Below are 17,446 nucleotides of genomic sequence, written 5' to 3' on the forward strand. Positions count from 1 at the left end.
CCATTGACTGAATATACATTTTTTTTTTTTAAATATGTCTTTATTGATTTCAGAGAAAGGAAGGGAGAGAGAGAGAGAAACATCAATGATGAGAGTCATTGAACAGCTGCCTCCTGCACGCCCCCTGCTGGGGATGGAGCCCGCAACCCGGGCCTGTGCCCTGACTGGGAATCGAACCAAGATCTCCTGGATCCTAGGTCTATGCTCAACCGCTGAGCCATGCCGGCTGGGCTTAATATATATATTTACTATAGAAAAAAACAATCATATTGCTAGCTTCCGCTTACCTTTCCCTTACTCACATCCCTCCAAAGTAGACTATTTTAATACTGCAGTCACCTTGACAACAGAGGTGTCTGTTTTAACAGTTTTAAGTAACATTATTCAAAGGGATTCTATTGCCCAGTAAAGTGGGGGAAATAGTCTTTAATGTTCTTTTTCTTTTCTAACCTCAAAGAGTCTAGGATTAAACATATACTTTGAATTTAAAATCATTGTAAATTTGCTGAGTAAGAGAACATCAAGTGTAATTGTTGCAAAAACTAGAAAGTTTTCACTTAGCATAATATAGAAAAAAACATTTTATCATGTAATTTATATGAAAAATTTCATCAACTAAAAGGCATGGATCAAATTTAAAAATTATCCCTAATTTCAAACAATTCAATATGTATTTGTATATTTTAACCTTTGTGCATAAGGCATTGGGGCTGTTGTGGGATCAGATTTAGTGAGGCAGATATTGCAGTCAACCACAACCTATCTTACTTGAATTATTATTAAATTATAGTTGAATAATAACTCATTGATGTACAATCAATGAATTATTATTAATTATGAGAGGTTATTACATATATAAAAGTTATCCAAGGCAGAAAAAATATCAATAAGTACTGCAATGGGAAATCCATTGGACATAATTTTTACACTAAAGGGAGAACCTTCTAATAAGGAACACAATCTTGGTTTTAAAACTACTTCAGTTATTTTTTCATTGATTTGCCTCTTTCTAATAGTAATAAATTACATTTAAATACTTCCTTTGTACAGGCTTTGTGCGAAACTCTTCACTTCTTGTCTTCTTTCATCCTTAAAACACACTGAAGAGTTGACCCTATTTTTTTCTCATTCCACATATCAGGAAACTGAAGCATAGGAAAGTTAGATACCATGCCCAAGTTTATACAGTTGGTATTAACGCAAATCAATAAATCCAAATTTGACTCTAGAGTCTGAGCTAGTCACCCACCCACCGTGTTATATACCTTGATAGCCCAAATGCTAATGTGATTATTTTATTTAGGATAAATTTGCATAGAAAAACAAATTTTATTATTTTTTTGGTTCCCACTTATTTCCCTCCTATTATATAGTTCAGTTGACCACTCTAACTTAGAAGGTTATACTCACCCCGTTTGTGAAGGAGAATGCTGGCATGCCGACGACCATTTCCATTTTCAACATAACAAGAGTAATTTCCCAAGTCACCTTCTTGTACAGAGTCCACAATTAATGAGATGGAAACTTCCTGTTCCCCAAGATGCTCCTTGAGAATTCTAAAATATAAAGCAAAACGAAACAAAAAACCCCACACAAACGTACACATACACGAAAAAGAAAAAAAAAATTAGATGAATCTGCATCTGATGTGAAAACACCTGCAATATCCGTGCTTCAAATTTGGCTATGGATTAATGATATCTTAATCAAATTATATCATGCCCTCTTTCACTTCTAATGAGTAAGTTTGTCTTTGAAGATGCTAATGAAGTAGCAGTTAATTATCTCTCTTAGCAGGACAATAACACTGTCATAATAAAAATGTGAGAGAGACCTTGAGGAAAAGTTTAGGAACTGCTTTCCCTTTAAGAAGAAATATGATGTAAAGGTGAGATAAAATATTCTAATGTCTTAGGTTAGAGGACTAATTGTATATCAGGCTAATAAAAAAAGGAAGAATAGAAAATTTTTTAGCTATTTTGACATTTCAGTTGAAACCTCCAGCCTGGCCTCTTTTTTCATGATACAAATCAGTTGTCTATTTTTAAAGAAATATGAAATTATAAACCTGTAGATAAAGTGTTCCAAGGAAGTGCTTAATTGTGATATGTAAAATTAATGGTAAATGCTCACTAATCTCACTGTCAAAGATCTTAGCAATCTTTCTGAGCAAATGGGAAATTTCAGAGTAAAACTCCTTTTCCCGGCTCAAAAAGTTTCCACCTCTACTTTCTCACCTGTTTGGTAACTCAACTCTGCACAACACTTTCTAATGCAGAATTAAAGAATAATACCTTTCTAGAATATCCCCTGAGCACCCACGAAAGGGGAGAGCAGGAAAGTTAGGAGATTTATTGTCCTTCCTTAACTTTAGCATTTCAAAGTGTATGGATAAGTGATAAATGGCAGAGGAACACTTTAGTACATATTGGAGAATTGCCCATCTGGGCATTTCAGAACCCAGCTGCAGTGTAAGATTCTTGTGTATTTGTTGCTAGGAAGAAAATCCTAGTAGAAATAACCTTATATGACAGTTTTATATGTTTTTTATTTTCTACTGAAAACCTTTTTCAGTTATACCTTTGATAAAGTTTTAAAAGTCCTCGTGTTTAAAAGAGTCCTCCTTCAAGAAGAGGGACCTTGGTTAAAATACTCATGCACTCCCAGAAGGCGTTACCTTTAGATGGGAGAATGTTTACAAATGGGCAGCATTTTCATTCAGTTATAACTTAATTCTTATTAACATCCTTGCTTCTGTACATTATGATTAAAAATGAGTATCTATAAGCCCTGGCCAGTGTGGCTCAGTTGGCTGGAGCAGTGTTTCAAACACCAAGAGGTGGCAGGTTTGACTCTGGGTCAGGTCACATACCTAGGTTGTGGGTTCGATCCCCGATCAGGGCTCATGCCCGGAGACAACCGATCGATGTTTCTCTCTCACATCGATGCTTCTCTCTCTCTCTCCCCCCTCTTCTTTCTTTCTCTGTCCCTCCCTCCCTCTCTCTAAGATCAATAAAGAAAAATGAGTATCTATGCCCAAGTATAATTTTAGTCATAATTGAATACCTGAATACTTAAAGGTAAATGAACAAATAGTTTTTAAAGAGAGGATTTTAAAAATTAATTTATCATTATTGTTGAAAGTATTACAGATGTCCCCCTTTGACCCCTTCAAGCTTAAGTATTATGTCCTCAAATAGATGGTATTTGTAATGTTTATTCTCTATCATTCCCACTATATTCATATTTAGACCTTAAAGTCAGAACAAAAAAGGTAATTAAGACATTTTGTGTATCCTTTATCATTCCTAACAAGTGTTTTATTGTCTATGTGATGCCTCAAATATGAAAACATATAAAAGGAAATGACAGAAATTGTGTTTGGTTGAGTCCTGGTACCTTGTTTTTATTTCCTCTTAATGAAAAACAAAGAGCTCTTACAGACAAAAAGTACAATATCACATTTTCTATATTTGATGGTATTTTGGTCTATCTCACATTCAGTACATTCCTCAATGAAAAACCCCTTTTTATTTCTCTTAAATTCTTTGTAAATAGCATTCATGTTTTGCAATTCAATAGTCTCTTAACAGTGTTTTGCCTCTTTGCCACTATATGTTGCAATGTTTTCATTATAATAGTAAAACAAAACAAAAAACTTCTTTCCTTTTAGCTTAATTTCTAGTCACCAACAGAGTAAATATTAATCTTGAGTACAAGATGAAAGAAAAACTTATTTTACCTAATGTCACTTTCCCAAACTCGATTTTCATCCAGATCTTCAATAAACTTTTCTCCTTTCATCCAGTAAATTAAAGGACTGACATCTCCACTGTACCCAAAGAAAGCTCTGCAGGTTAGATTAGCTGAGTCACCTGTGGAGAGGAGTGACAGAAATATGTTATAAAACTATTTGTGCCCTCTTATTTGAGGCAAACTGGCAGGTAACATTTTAATCACTTCATTGATTGAATGAAACATATTTCTAAAATAATACATTTTCAGGTATTTTCAATCTTTGTCAAATTCATAAAATATGTGCTTTTGACAGCTTTTTAATGAAATGATTGTGACTTGTGAAATTTTAAATAAGGCTGGTCAGTTATTTTATAGAAGGTTCTTCCATATAGGTTTGCCTGATATTTTCATCTGATTAGATTGAGGCTATAAATTATTGGAAAAGTACCACAGAGGTGATGTCAGTCAGTCACTCTGCTTCTTCTCCCATAGCTCTTGGAATACACCTGTATTTATCATAAATTCCTTACAATATTTGGTGTGTTTGCATGTCTAACCCAGAGTATTCATTCCCCAAAGGTAGAAATTATATCTGTATGTACCTTTATGTATTACCAGGGCCTGTTACAGTGCTTAAATATATTAGGAACTCAATAAATAATTTCAAATCAATTAATAACCTGCTTAATATCTTTCAAACTTGCATTTTCCCTTGCTTACTTTTATCAAAGCTTCCTTAATTAAAGGTAACATGTCTGCAGCTTATCTCAACAGGCCAAATCTCTCTTGTAAACTAGCCTTCAACACTGCAAGTGCAAAGCCTCCACATTTAGATCTTATTTCACTTGTGGGCTGGAGCCAGTTCATACCAGCTGTGAGAGTTGATTATTACATTTTCAGAAATTCTGTAAGCAGGTTGTTAAACACAGTAATTATTTAAAATTAAATTACAGAAACTAACAATTCAAATACCATATTATCTTTTTATATTTAATGTTGAAAGTATCACAGATGTCCCTCTTTTTCCCCATTGACCCCTTCTACCCTGCCCTACGCCCCCAGGCCTTCACCACACTATTGTCTGTGTTCATGGGTTATGCAGATATGCATAAAGGTTGATCAGTACTCAAAACTTCCTATTTATTTTGCTACATTTTTCATCTATAGCATCCATATGGCAGAAATACTATATAATAGTGTGCTGCTGCACATCTCTTCCCAACTGCACATTTAGTGAGATTATGTTGGTAGGGTGCAATTAAAAATAGTAGCAGATTAACTCTAGGCAACGAGTTATCAGAATTTGAATTATGATTTGGAAACAAAAGTTAATTTCAAATGATACAACAAAAATTGGGATTTATTAGAGTTGAATATTATTATAAAATATTTTATGAATCTGTGTAGAAAAATATATGTTCTTAGAATTAGAGCCTAGATATAACAAGAAAATACAAGAGCAACAGATTTGAATAAAGAATTAGTAAAACTTCAGTAGAATGGAAAACATGCAAAGAAAATTAAAACAATAGAGTGATAATGAATTTTTCTTCATTCTGTTTGCTACCTAGTGTGTATCTGAGGATATTTTCAGTTAAAAAAGAAACATGATAAAATAACACTTAGCCAAGTACCTAGAAAGGTCATTGATGGATTAAAATTCCAGATACTCAACTTGCAAATAATCGTAGACAGATTTTGATAGAAATTAGAAGGAAGGTTATTAGATCGCATCCCCTAATGCCACCATTAACCTGCTTTTTTGCAAATTCCAACTAACTTTCATACCAGATTTTTTTATATTCCCATATATTCTACAATATCATTTAGTTTAAGGGAATAAAGTTTAACATGTTATATTTTTTTGCACTTAAGCCAGTGAGTCTCAAACTTATTGTCCCAAAACTTGTCCGTTTCCCCCCCCACCCCCCAGATTTTGACTCAACAAGTGTGGCGGGTGCCAAGGGATTCCATTCTTAACAAGCACTCCCAGGAGATTCTCATGCAAGTTCACTGTCAGGAAAAATTTCTTTTTACTTTGGACTTTGTTTAAAGTGGAATTGGGGCTCAGAAAAGCAACATGATTGAAAAACATTCAGGCAGGACCCTTAAGCCAGGAGCAAGGACAGGGAGACCAAGAAAGAAGACTGATCATAATAATGACAGTGGTGGGCAGAGAGGTAGCTGGTGTAGATGAGATGTAGGATGTACAACTGAGTCACTGATGACCCCATCCAAGCTACAGAAATATATTCTTTCCCCAAAAATGTAGGAGAGAATCTGTGTTTCAGTGGAAAGCTACTCATTTATATATTACACACCTTTTTGAGTTATCCAATTCTAGCCCTTTCACTGTTTAAGAGCTATTTTTTCACTTTATAAATTGTAGGTAACCTATATGCAAATTCTCTCATGTCTTGTAGTCATTTAATTAACTCCATTCCCCCTATGCTCTCTTAGCTCCCCCACCAACCCACGGAAAAATCAATTTTTTCTCTGCTTGGAATTCACTTTGGCACTCCTTCACTCTGTGTAAATGTGCTGTTTTGACGTTACCTTTAAACGAGTCATAAGCTGCCTGGTCCCTTCATACCATATGAGCCAGAATTTAACAGTGTTAATTTTTATATCTGTACAAAAGCAATGATTGTACCTTGTTCTGAATATTATCTGTTAACAGGAATACAATGCTTACCTCATGGCTTATCATTGCCTTTAAAACAAGCAGCACACGATATTTATACATATGCGATATATCTCTGACCTTTGTTGGATTACTGAAGGGTTTTACGAACACTGTCTTTATTCCTCTCTTTTTTTTTTTTCTCAAATATAGTAACAGAAATAAACTTTTATCTTTACTCTGCTTAAGTCCAAATGATTTCACTCGTTATCAAGAAAAACTATACACCTTTTCTATCTTTTGGTGTCTAATTTGCTGTAAGGTGCAGTTTCTGATAAGGCAACCCTAACATGCGGTTCAGAGAGCCAAGTACTGCAGCTCTTCTTCATCCGTTTAGACCTTGCAAAGCACCTCCACTCTCACCTCTGCCACCCGAAGGACAGTGCTAATGCTGTTTACCACATGTCACCAGAAATATGGGAAACGAACATGAGTTTTCCACAAGTTACATAGCCGAGAAAGACACATTAATTTTCCTCTCAACTTTGTTTTTTTTTTGGTTTTCCTTCAAATAATAACAGAATAATTGAAGCTGTGGCCTAGGTAGCTGCGCACATCAAATATATCAGTCGGCCAGGGCTGGGGTCTTGCAGATGATAGTATTCTTGCTGTCTCGAGTTGATATCTGTAAAAGCTACAGTAAATTGCACTAAATGCTTCCGCTGCCTTTTTTTTGCAGAAAGGTGCACCATCGGCTCAATCTTACCAGGTTCCAAAGGAAGCACTCTAAAATGGATCATAAGATAATCAGTTGCTATCTAAAATGAGAACAATGCTTGTCACACAGCAAGATTTCGGGTAGACTACAATGTGCATGTGGGGGGCGCTTAGAGGAAAAATAATACACTTTCCCTTCAACCATTGGATTCCAATGGGCAGTAGGGTCACTTGTGATTTAGTGCAGCCTTCTAATTAGGGATCATTTGACCATTTCTAAAAGTGCTGGGAGCAGAGATTCTTTCTCCACTAGAGGACACTCTCTAACTTACTGAGAAATTAAAACAAAACAAAACAAAAATCCTTTTTTAATTAAAAGAAAATTTCTTCCCTAATTAAAAAGCATCAGCATTCAGAGATCTTACTCATTGAAATTAGAAAATAGTGAGCATTTTGTTCTTAAATAAGATGCTGAATAGTAGGAGGATTTTAATTTCATTTGCCCCATTAATCATGCATATTAAAATTTCGTTATGGTCATGTTAAAGATAAATGTTTTGCAGAAGACTCTCCAGTTAAGATAAAAGCAAAGTGGTTTACAAAACATATTTATCTTTTGTCATAAGTTACAAGGAATAACTTCTCTTTCACAAAGCTTTATTCAGAAATGAACCTCTCCCTTTCACTCTCCCCCCTCTTCCCCTACACACAAATAAAGAAAGTTCCCTTATAACTTTCTCAAGATCTTTGGTCCAAATAAGTACCAGGTCCAATGGCACATAATATTTGCCACAGAGAGTTCTTTAGGTTTATCTAAGGATTCCAAAAGAAATGAAAGAAATGGAAAGGATAGGTTATATTAAGCTCATAGTTAAGGATGTTACTCCTGCAGGATGTAGCAACGTCTGCTCAAATTTCAAGATAAAAAAATCACACAAAAACAAGACATGCACTTTTAAATCTGCTCACCATAATTCAGCTGTAGTGTCAGATTTCTTTATGAAAATGAATTTCGGACTATCTTACAACATATTTCTTTAGCTTTTAAGGACAAAGCAACTTATTTGGTTGGCTAATAGAATTGCAAGAGGATTTAAGTAATCACAAATAAGTTGGAGTTAACTGAGTCAATATGTATCCATAGTACACATGGTGAGTGAGTGTTCACAAACTGCTAGCAATTATTACCTTTATTAATATTGCTGTTATCATGGGACTTAAGCTTTTCTATAAGTGATCATTTGCAGTTCATGCAGCAAGTTAGGCCAAACAGCCTTTCAAGAACCTAAGGGCTGCATATTCGAATTTGAACGAAATTTGGGGGATTTTCCCCACACGAATGACATGAAGAGAGGCAGCGACAGAGCCCCCCCAGAATGGAGAGGAGTCATGCACTTGAGAAGAGAGGGCGTGCAGAATGCGAATACTATTGCTGCATTGTGTTTAGATGGCTCAGAGATTCTCGTAAGGGCTCCCATGGTAGCTTTTGATGGCTGCCTTCTATTTGCACGACACAGAAATGTGTGGCATCTAAAAAAATCAATGGACGAAGAGAGGCATTCATCATGCATCGGTTACACACGCTGCCTTCTGCAGACGTCACCCTGGGAAGGTGTGACGCTGAAAGGACGGGTCTTAGCTAAAAGCAGCAGCACACTGATGACTGTTCAGTGGAAAACATTCAACTCCCAGAAAATGGATTTGCTCAAAAGGTTATTCAGAAACTCTTGGTGACGACGAGAAAGAGGAAGAGGGGTCATTTTTTAATATTTTTAATTGAGTTAAAAATGCACATAATATAAAATTTACTATCTTGGCTATTTTTAAATGTACAGGGAAGTGGGGCCATTTTTGCCTGTCAGTTGAAGAGTGGATGGGAGAAGTGACTTGTGGTTTGCTTTCTGCCAAAGGCATCAGAACTGCTTATACTTTTATTCATTTCTAAAATTGTTCTGAGTCATCTACAAAATGTTATTTTTGTTATGCGGACATTTTTAGGTTTTTATGGCAGAGACCTTACTGATCTTAAATATTTTGTGATTGCATCTTGCTAAGATATCTCCTTTATTTTTGCCCCATTAATTACATAGTCACTGTACTAAATCCCACATTGCTTCTTTTAATTCTTTTGGTGCTCTTTCATCCCTCTAGAGTCTCACATTTTTAAAGCAAAGTATTCTGTTTAAATCAGCCCTTAACATACATAGAGAAAGCATTTATCTGTGGTCAGTGGTCAGTCAGCTCTTTAGACCCCAGTATCACAAACATTTGAAACAAGAAAGAAAGAAAGAAAAAAACCCCAGAGTGGGGTGAAAAATAGGAATCTGAAAAGGTGGAGTGTGAGGGAAAGAATAATAAAAGGAGGAAAGAAATGGATATTAATGGTGGTGGTGAAGGATATTGAAAACTCCCCAAGAGCTTGTTCAAACATAAGTGTCGCATATAGGTCGCCATGCTCTTGAACAAACCTTGTCCTGACATGGCCTTCATCTTTGTTATGCTTGACCTGTGATCTCCAAATCCTGGTTGGCACTTATTGAGGCAGAGACCACTAAATGCCTCCCCTAGTCTATTATCCCTTTTCCATTTAGTAGCATAACCCCCAAAGACTGAGTTGGGTACAAGGATCCCCAGCTACAGACTATATTTCCCTTGCAGGTGGATGTGGCCGTATGGCTGAGATCAGGCCAAGGACATGTGTGAAGTGATGTGTGCAATTGCCCGGTCATCTCTTTCATGATGAAGCCTCATGCCCTGGACTTTATGTTTTCTCTTTCCTGTGGTCTAGAAAGCAGATTGTGTCAGTGAACTGTTTTTGTTGTGTGTTTTTTACCGTATATATGAAGACAAAATGTTGGTGCAATAAGATACAAGGAACCTGAGTCCCTGAATTACTTAATGAAACATAATCACCTCATCAGTCTAAATTTCTCTCTACTAGTCTAGTGAATGAGAAACATACTTCTGATTAATTGAAAACACTGCATTTTGGGGTACCTTTGTTACTCAGCTTAGGCTGTAGCCAATCAGGATCTCTAGAATGTACTTTTCTACCTTGTCTCCCAGGTTGCAGTGTGGCAGGATACAATTCATGACACTAAATTTACTAATTTGACCCAATTAGTAATGTAGACAAGAACCACATTTATCTTTTGCTGATACTCTAATAATTTCCCACAGTACCTATGTACGAAATGCGGAAGCAGGAAAATACAAATCCCCTCTTTGAGAAGGAAAGTATGAAACTAGGAATGAGTCTCCTTTTAAGAAGAAAACTAACTTTAATTAGAAGAAAACTATAAGGCATTTACTTAGGCCTTGGCTCATTTAAGGGGTGATATATATAGTCAATAGCATCTTTTCTAAAACACATATATACCTTGTGACTTAAAAAAGGATATTTTTTGTTTTGTTTTTTCTGACGTGGGCCGGTTGTACTAAAATGAAAGGTTAAGTTCAAACTGCATTTTGCTATATCTGTGCAAATTAATAAGAAACCTCCCCTTAAGTTTCCTAGCACTCAAGGTCTTAAGAGATAATTTAGATATGTACAAAACCTGCTTTTCTTACATTTTAAAATATAAAACTCATAATCATTAGTTTTATGTGGCTTTAAGGTTAATGAAATATTCTTCAGGAGTTTTATAAGCTTATAAAACATGGGCAGTGCAGGACGTAACAATAGCTCGTGCATAATGTCTATTATTTAAAATGCAAATGAACAATCGGTGAACTCACTGTTCTGTTTTCTTCATTCCTGTCTAGAAGGGCTTTTCTTGGTCAGCATTATATTAAAAGTACTCAGGACCGCTGCTGGTGTTTCAGACATTGGTTTGCTCTGCCCGTCTCCCCTCCATAGTGCTTAGTAAAATGCTTCTGACAGCTTCTGAGCCTAAAATATACTACGGAGCTTGGGTTTCCTGTCCACATTGGATAGAAGGAGAAATGATAGCAGTTTGAACTGCCATGGAAGCAGTTTGAAAAACTGAAGTTCAAAACGGAAGGGAATTTTCTGTGCTGAGTTAATCATGAAAAATTTCAGAAGCTGATAGCACATATAGATGTTTATAGTATTTAAAAAATTTCACTGTTATTTTCCTTTCCAGTGTATATCTGGAGCTATTTCTCTCAGTTCTTTTCATTCTTGAAAAAGACACATTATTTCTCTTTGGAACCTGTATCTAGCTGCCTTCTCAGTCCATTCTACTATTGGTTTCTTTAAAATCACTTGGAAAAAAGAAAGTAACCCTGCTATTCTAACTTTCATCCCTCTTTTCTGATCATAGAACCTCAGGTTCAGGGGACATTTATTCCCATGCTTAAAAGTATTTTATTGTCTCTATACCTGAAATTTCTTGAGAAGCTATGGCATTCTTCTTAATTTTTCCTTTTTGAGGAGGTTCCTGTCTCACTTTCTATAACTTTATCTTCCCTCATGGTGTTACCTTTACTTCTGGCCTTCACACTAAACCAGTATCTTATTCACACACACACACACACACACACACACACACACACACACACACACACACACACAGAGTACTACCCAGTCTGGTTACTCTTCTGTGAGCTACTGGGAATTTTTCACATGGTTTTTAATCACAACTGCCTTATGCAGGGCTTACTGAAACACCTATCTGGAAGGTTTATAACCCTCAACATGTCTCCAATAAAAGAGATTGTAAAGTGGTATCTGAGGCTTGTTGGCATCTAATAAAGGCTGTCACTTGAGAATATCGTTACAGCTTTCTTACCTAACTAAGATGGTATATGGTTTTCTGAAGTCTATTTTTGTGCCCATCGCTATTATTCTGTGATTTTTAAAAAACCTATGTTCTAATATTAGCAACTAAGTGGAAAGTTGTAGAAGTAAATTAAAATAACTAAGTCTTCTTGTCTTTAGGAAAATGGCCACTTGTGTCATTTCTCAGAGATAAATACTTTCTCCAAGATATTTATGAATCATTCACATTATTGTTGTTTTAGCTCTAGTTGTATGAATAAGCTTGCTTCCCTCACAACATTTGAATCTCCTAGGAAATGCCCTTTAGAATATCTAATCAATTTAGGTAAAATGTGGCAATTAGTTTTAGTTTTAAATCTTTTCTAGGAAACCCTGGAAACTTTGACACAGCCCAAAATAGAGGAAAGAATAAAACTATTTGTTCATATTTGGATAATGCTTCACAACACATTAACTCTTTGGAGCTAGCTGTTGGAATGCCTTGTGTTGAAAGTTAATGGCAAGTTTTGCTGATAGGTGTCCTCAATAAAAATCATTTGGGATTAATGAAAATACTCATTGATCTGATTAACTTGATCAGATGTGATATTTTCATTTACCATGACCAGGCCTATCATATAATAAAAAATAGTTATAGTAAATATTATTACAAAATTAATAAAGCTATTAAACATAACCAGATTCTGTGAGCAGAAAATTTGCAATTTTGCAACATTTCTTAATTAGTACTTTTTGGACTACTATTTACTCAAAAGTTATGTTTCTTGACTTTCTCATTTGAAGCAGGAGAGACACTCAAGATTTCATGGATGAAGCTTTAAAGCACTTCCTACACATCTTGATTACTTCTTTCTTCTTTATTTTCCAAAATTGATGAGATGTAAAAATATTGCTTTCATAATTTAGAAAAAAATTAATTATAGCATTAAAATGTCACAATAAATTCTACTTCGAGGTAGCACAGCAGATAATGACTATCTTCCCCCATTACCTCTTTTCTCCAACAGTCTATAGTCATAGAAGGCCCTTGCAGAAGGCCCCTCCTTCAGTCAAGATCAGCTCTGTGACTATCAGATATGCTGAGAAAAGTGCAGTTGTATAGACTATAGATTAATGATACTTCTTGGAGGCACAGCATTAACAAAATATAAATATTAAAAGAGACATCTTTCTCATCCATAGTTAGGGACTCTGGATTTCCACAACACAAATGATAATTTTAAATCAGCTTTGTTGAACTTGTGTTTATTTTTAAACTAGCTCCCTCTTTCCATCAACATCTTATTCCAAAATCAGGGGTTTGGTACAGTATGAATGAAACCCTTCCACTTTTTCATAACAGTACATAAGGTTATATCCTGTAGCAATACTTGCTCTTTTTGGAGAGCCAAGGAAGAGGTGTGAAATGTATTTATGCTCTCTCCTTTATTTAAGCCAACACTGTCACTTCCATTTTTCACCACTCTCTTAAATTTTTCAGAGGGCCTTCTCTTTTCACTGTAATAACCAAGATAATTCATCTTAGAAAAATATCACTCCCCCAAAAGTGGAAAGTGGACATTTCCTTTCAATATTAAGAATGGCTGTTTGGAATGCAAGATAATAGGGAGGTGAATTGAGTAAATTCATTATTTTCTAATCCTCTTGTTTATCTAATTTGAATACATACATGTGAGCCATGCGTTTGCAACTGTTGTGAAGATAAACAAGCTGATTTATGGTCCCATCCTCTGATTTCTACATTACCTCCTTAATTCATCTTCCAAGTGCCAGTACATTTATGAAGCACAATGGTTACCCAGACCCCTTCATCTAGCGCCCACCAAAGCTTGCCATCTTTGAGAATGCACATTGTGATAGCTCTGTGTTCTGACTTGGCTGGGCTGAGCTGAATTTCTCAGAATTCCATTCTCTCATATGTGTGCAGTGAGAGTAGGCTACACGAGAGATTCACTCACACTAACAGAATGACGGGAGGGAGGCGGCAGTCACTTGGGTGTGTGTATGTGCACACACACGTGTCTGCACATTGTTGCCGATATGATATGCTCCCTTGCTTTGTTGACATGAAGTAGGATTTGGACCTGAAATTGCTCTTTTCCCCTGGATCTTCCATCAGTGTCTCTGGCTCCTGGGCCAGAGGTGTGTGTGTTCAGCTTTATAATGAGAAGTCCTGCTCATTCCTGTTGCTAATGTCAGAGGCAACAGGAACCGACATGAGTTTAAGGCTCCCGGTTGAATTCAAGCCTGTTCCTTATCTTCCCATCTGACGGCCTGCTCTGTGGACTGCAAGCCCAGCTCATGCTCCTGGGCTTCTAGCCTGCTTACTATCTCTCCTTCCAGACTGCCTTCCCTGGAGCTTATATATGAGTTACAATTTCAATGTCTATCATCTATCTATCTACCTATCTATCATCTATCTATCATCTATCTATCTATATCTATCTATCTATCTATCTATCTATCTATCTATCTATCTATCTATCTATCTATCTATCTATCTATCATCTATCATCTATCATCTATCATCTATCTATCTATCTATCTATCTATCTATCTATCTATCTATCTATCTATCTATCATCTATCTATCATCTATCTATATCTATCTATCATCTATCTATCTATCATCTATCTATCTATCTATCTATCTATCTATCTATCTATCTATCTATCAATCATCTATCTATCATCTATCTATCTATCTATCTATCTATCTATCTATCTATCTATCTATCTATCTATATCTATCATCTATCTATCTATCTATCATCTATCTATCTATCATCATCTATCTATCTATCAATCATCTAATCTATCATCTATCTATCTATCATCTATCTATCATCTATCATCTATCTATCTATCTATCTATCTATCTATCTATCTATCTATCATCTATCTATCATCTATCTATCATCTATCTATCTATATCTATCATCTATCATCTATCTATCTATATCTATCTATCTATCATCTATCTATCTATCTATCTATCTATCTATCTATCTATCTATCTATCTATATCATCATCTATCTATCATCTATCTATCTATATCTATCATCTATCATCTATCTATCTATCTATCATCTATCTATCTATCTATCTATCTATCTATCTATCTATCTATCTATCATCTATCTATCTATCATCTATCTATCTATATCTATCTATCTATCTATCTATCTATCTATCTATCTATCTATCTATCTATCTATCTATCATCTATCATCTATCTATCTATCATCTATCTATCTATATCTATCTATCTATCTATCTATCTATCTATCTATCTATCTATCTATCTATCATCTATCTATCTATCATCTATCTATCATCTATCTATCTATCTATCTATCTATCTATCTATCTATCTATCTATCTATCTATCTATCTATCATCTATCTATCATCTATCTATCTATATCTATCATCTATCATCTATCTATCTATATCTATCTATCTATCTATCTATCTATCTATCTATCTATCTATCTATCTATCTATCTATATCATCATCTATCTATCATCTATCTATCATCTATCATCTATCTATCTATCTATCATCTATCTATCTATCATCTATCTATCTATCTATCTATCTATCTATCTATCTATCTATCTATCTATCTATCTATCATCTATCTATCTATATCTATCTATCTATCTATCTATCTATCTATCTATCTATCTATCTATCTATCTATCTATCTATCATCTATCATCTATCTATCTATCTATCTATCTATCTATCTATCTATCTATCATCTATCTATCTATCATCTATCTATCTATCTATCTATCTATCTATCTATCTATCTATCTATCTATCATCTATCTATCATCTATCTATCTATCTATCTATCTATCTATCTATCTATCATCTATCATCTATATCTATCTATCTATCTATCTATCTATCTATCATCATCTATCTATCATCTATCTATCATCTATCTATCTATATCTATCATCTATCATCTATCTATCTATATCTATCTATCTATCTATCTATATCATCATCTATCTATCATCTATCTATCTATATCTATCATCTATCATCTATCTATCTATCTATCATCTATCTATCTATCTATCTATCTATCTATCTATCATCTATCTATCTATCATCTATCTATCTATATCTATCTATCTATCTATCTATCTATCTATCTATCTATCTATCTATCTATCTATCTATCATCTATCTATCTCTCATCTATCTATCTATATCTATCTATCTATCTATCTATCTATCTATCTATCTATCTATCTATCTATCTATCATCTATCTATCATCTATCTATCTATCTATCTATCTATCTATCTATCTATCTATCATCTATCATCTATATCTATCTATCTATCTATCATCATCTATCTATCATCTATCTATCATCTATCTATCATCTATCTATCTATATCTATCATCTATCATCTATCTATCTATATCTATCTATCTATCTATCTATATCATCATCTATCTATCATCTATCTATCTATATCTATCATCTATCATCTATCTATCTATCTATCATCTATCTATCTATCTATCTATCTATCTATCTATCTATCTATCTATCATCTATCTATCTATCATCTATCTATCTATATCTATCTATCTATCTATCTATCTATCTATCTATCTATCTATCTATCTATCATCTATCTATCTCTCATCTATCTATCTATATCTATCTATCTATCTATCTATCTATCTATCATCTATCTATCTATCTATCTATCTATCTATCTATCTATCTATCTATCTATCATCTATCTATCTATCATCTATCTATCATCTATCTATCTATCTATATCTATCTAATCTATCTATCATCTATCTATCTATCTATCTATCTATCTATCTATCATCTATCTATCTATCTATCATCTATCTATCTATCTATCTATCTATCATCTATCTATCTATCTATCTATCTATCTATCATCTATCTATCTATCTATCTATCTATCATCTATCATCTATCTATCTATCATCATCTATCATCTATCTATCTATCTATCTATCATCATCTATCTATCATCTATCTAATCTATATATATACAGTTTAGATAAAGTAGGGGGAATATTAAACCTGTAACCTTAAGTGAGAGACTAAAATCTTAAATGTCAAGATGGTTTAAGACAATGATGCATGGTGACGCCAGTTAACAGCCACCTCTATAAAAATGCACATTCAGATTCTCTAAAAACATCCTATGTAGGCTAAACAAAGCAGGCCCCCAGGCTGATTTTGGTGCTCCAGTCACAAATTTGCAATCCCTATCCTAAAGCATAAATGTGGTTAAAATCCAGACCTATGAGTCAGCTAAATCTATGTCCAAATAGGACTCTATCATTTATTATCTCCTTGACCTTAAGCAATGTGTGTCATTTAACTTCTTTAATATTTTAATTTTCTCATTTGCAAGATTGAATGTGAAAATACTTAACTCCTAGGTTTATTATGGGGATTAAATGTATGAACAAGGTATATAAAGGATTAGAAGAGAGAGTAATGGCTCAATAAATAATGGGTATTAGTACTAGGAAAAGTGACATATCGTCCTAACAAATAAAGTGCCTACTAGGTACTAAGCTGAAAAGTATCTCTTGATAA

The 17,446-nt window shown here is 34.3% G+C and overlaps 1 protein-coding gene across 1 annotated transcript in view; it reads right to left on the minus strand.

Annotated features, from left to right (window-relative positions):
• IL1RAPL1 (interleukin 1 receptor accessory protein like 1) overlaps nt 1-17,446 on the minus strand; it is a 1,172,201-nt gene that overhangs the window by 38,313 nt on the left and 1,116,442 nt on the right. The window contains exons 9-10 of the mRNA XM_081125599.1: nt 3,743-3,875; nt 1,411-1,556 (exon numbers count right to left, since the gene is read on the minus strand). Coding sequence (XP_080981725.1) covers nt 1,411-1,556; nt 3,743-3,875 — 279 coding nt within the window. The remainder of the gene's footprint in view (nt 1-1,410; nt 1,557-3,742; nt 3,876-17,446) is intronic.

This window comes from Miniopterus schreibersii, assembly GCF_964146895.1.
Source record: "Miniopterus schreibersii genome assembly, chromosome: X".
NCBI classification, from domain to species: Eukaryota; Metazoa; Chordata; class Mammalia; order Chiroptera; family Miniopteridae; genus Miniopterus; species Miniopterus schreibersii.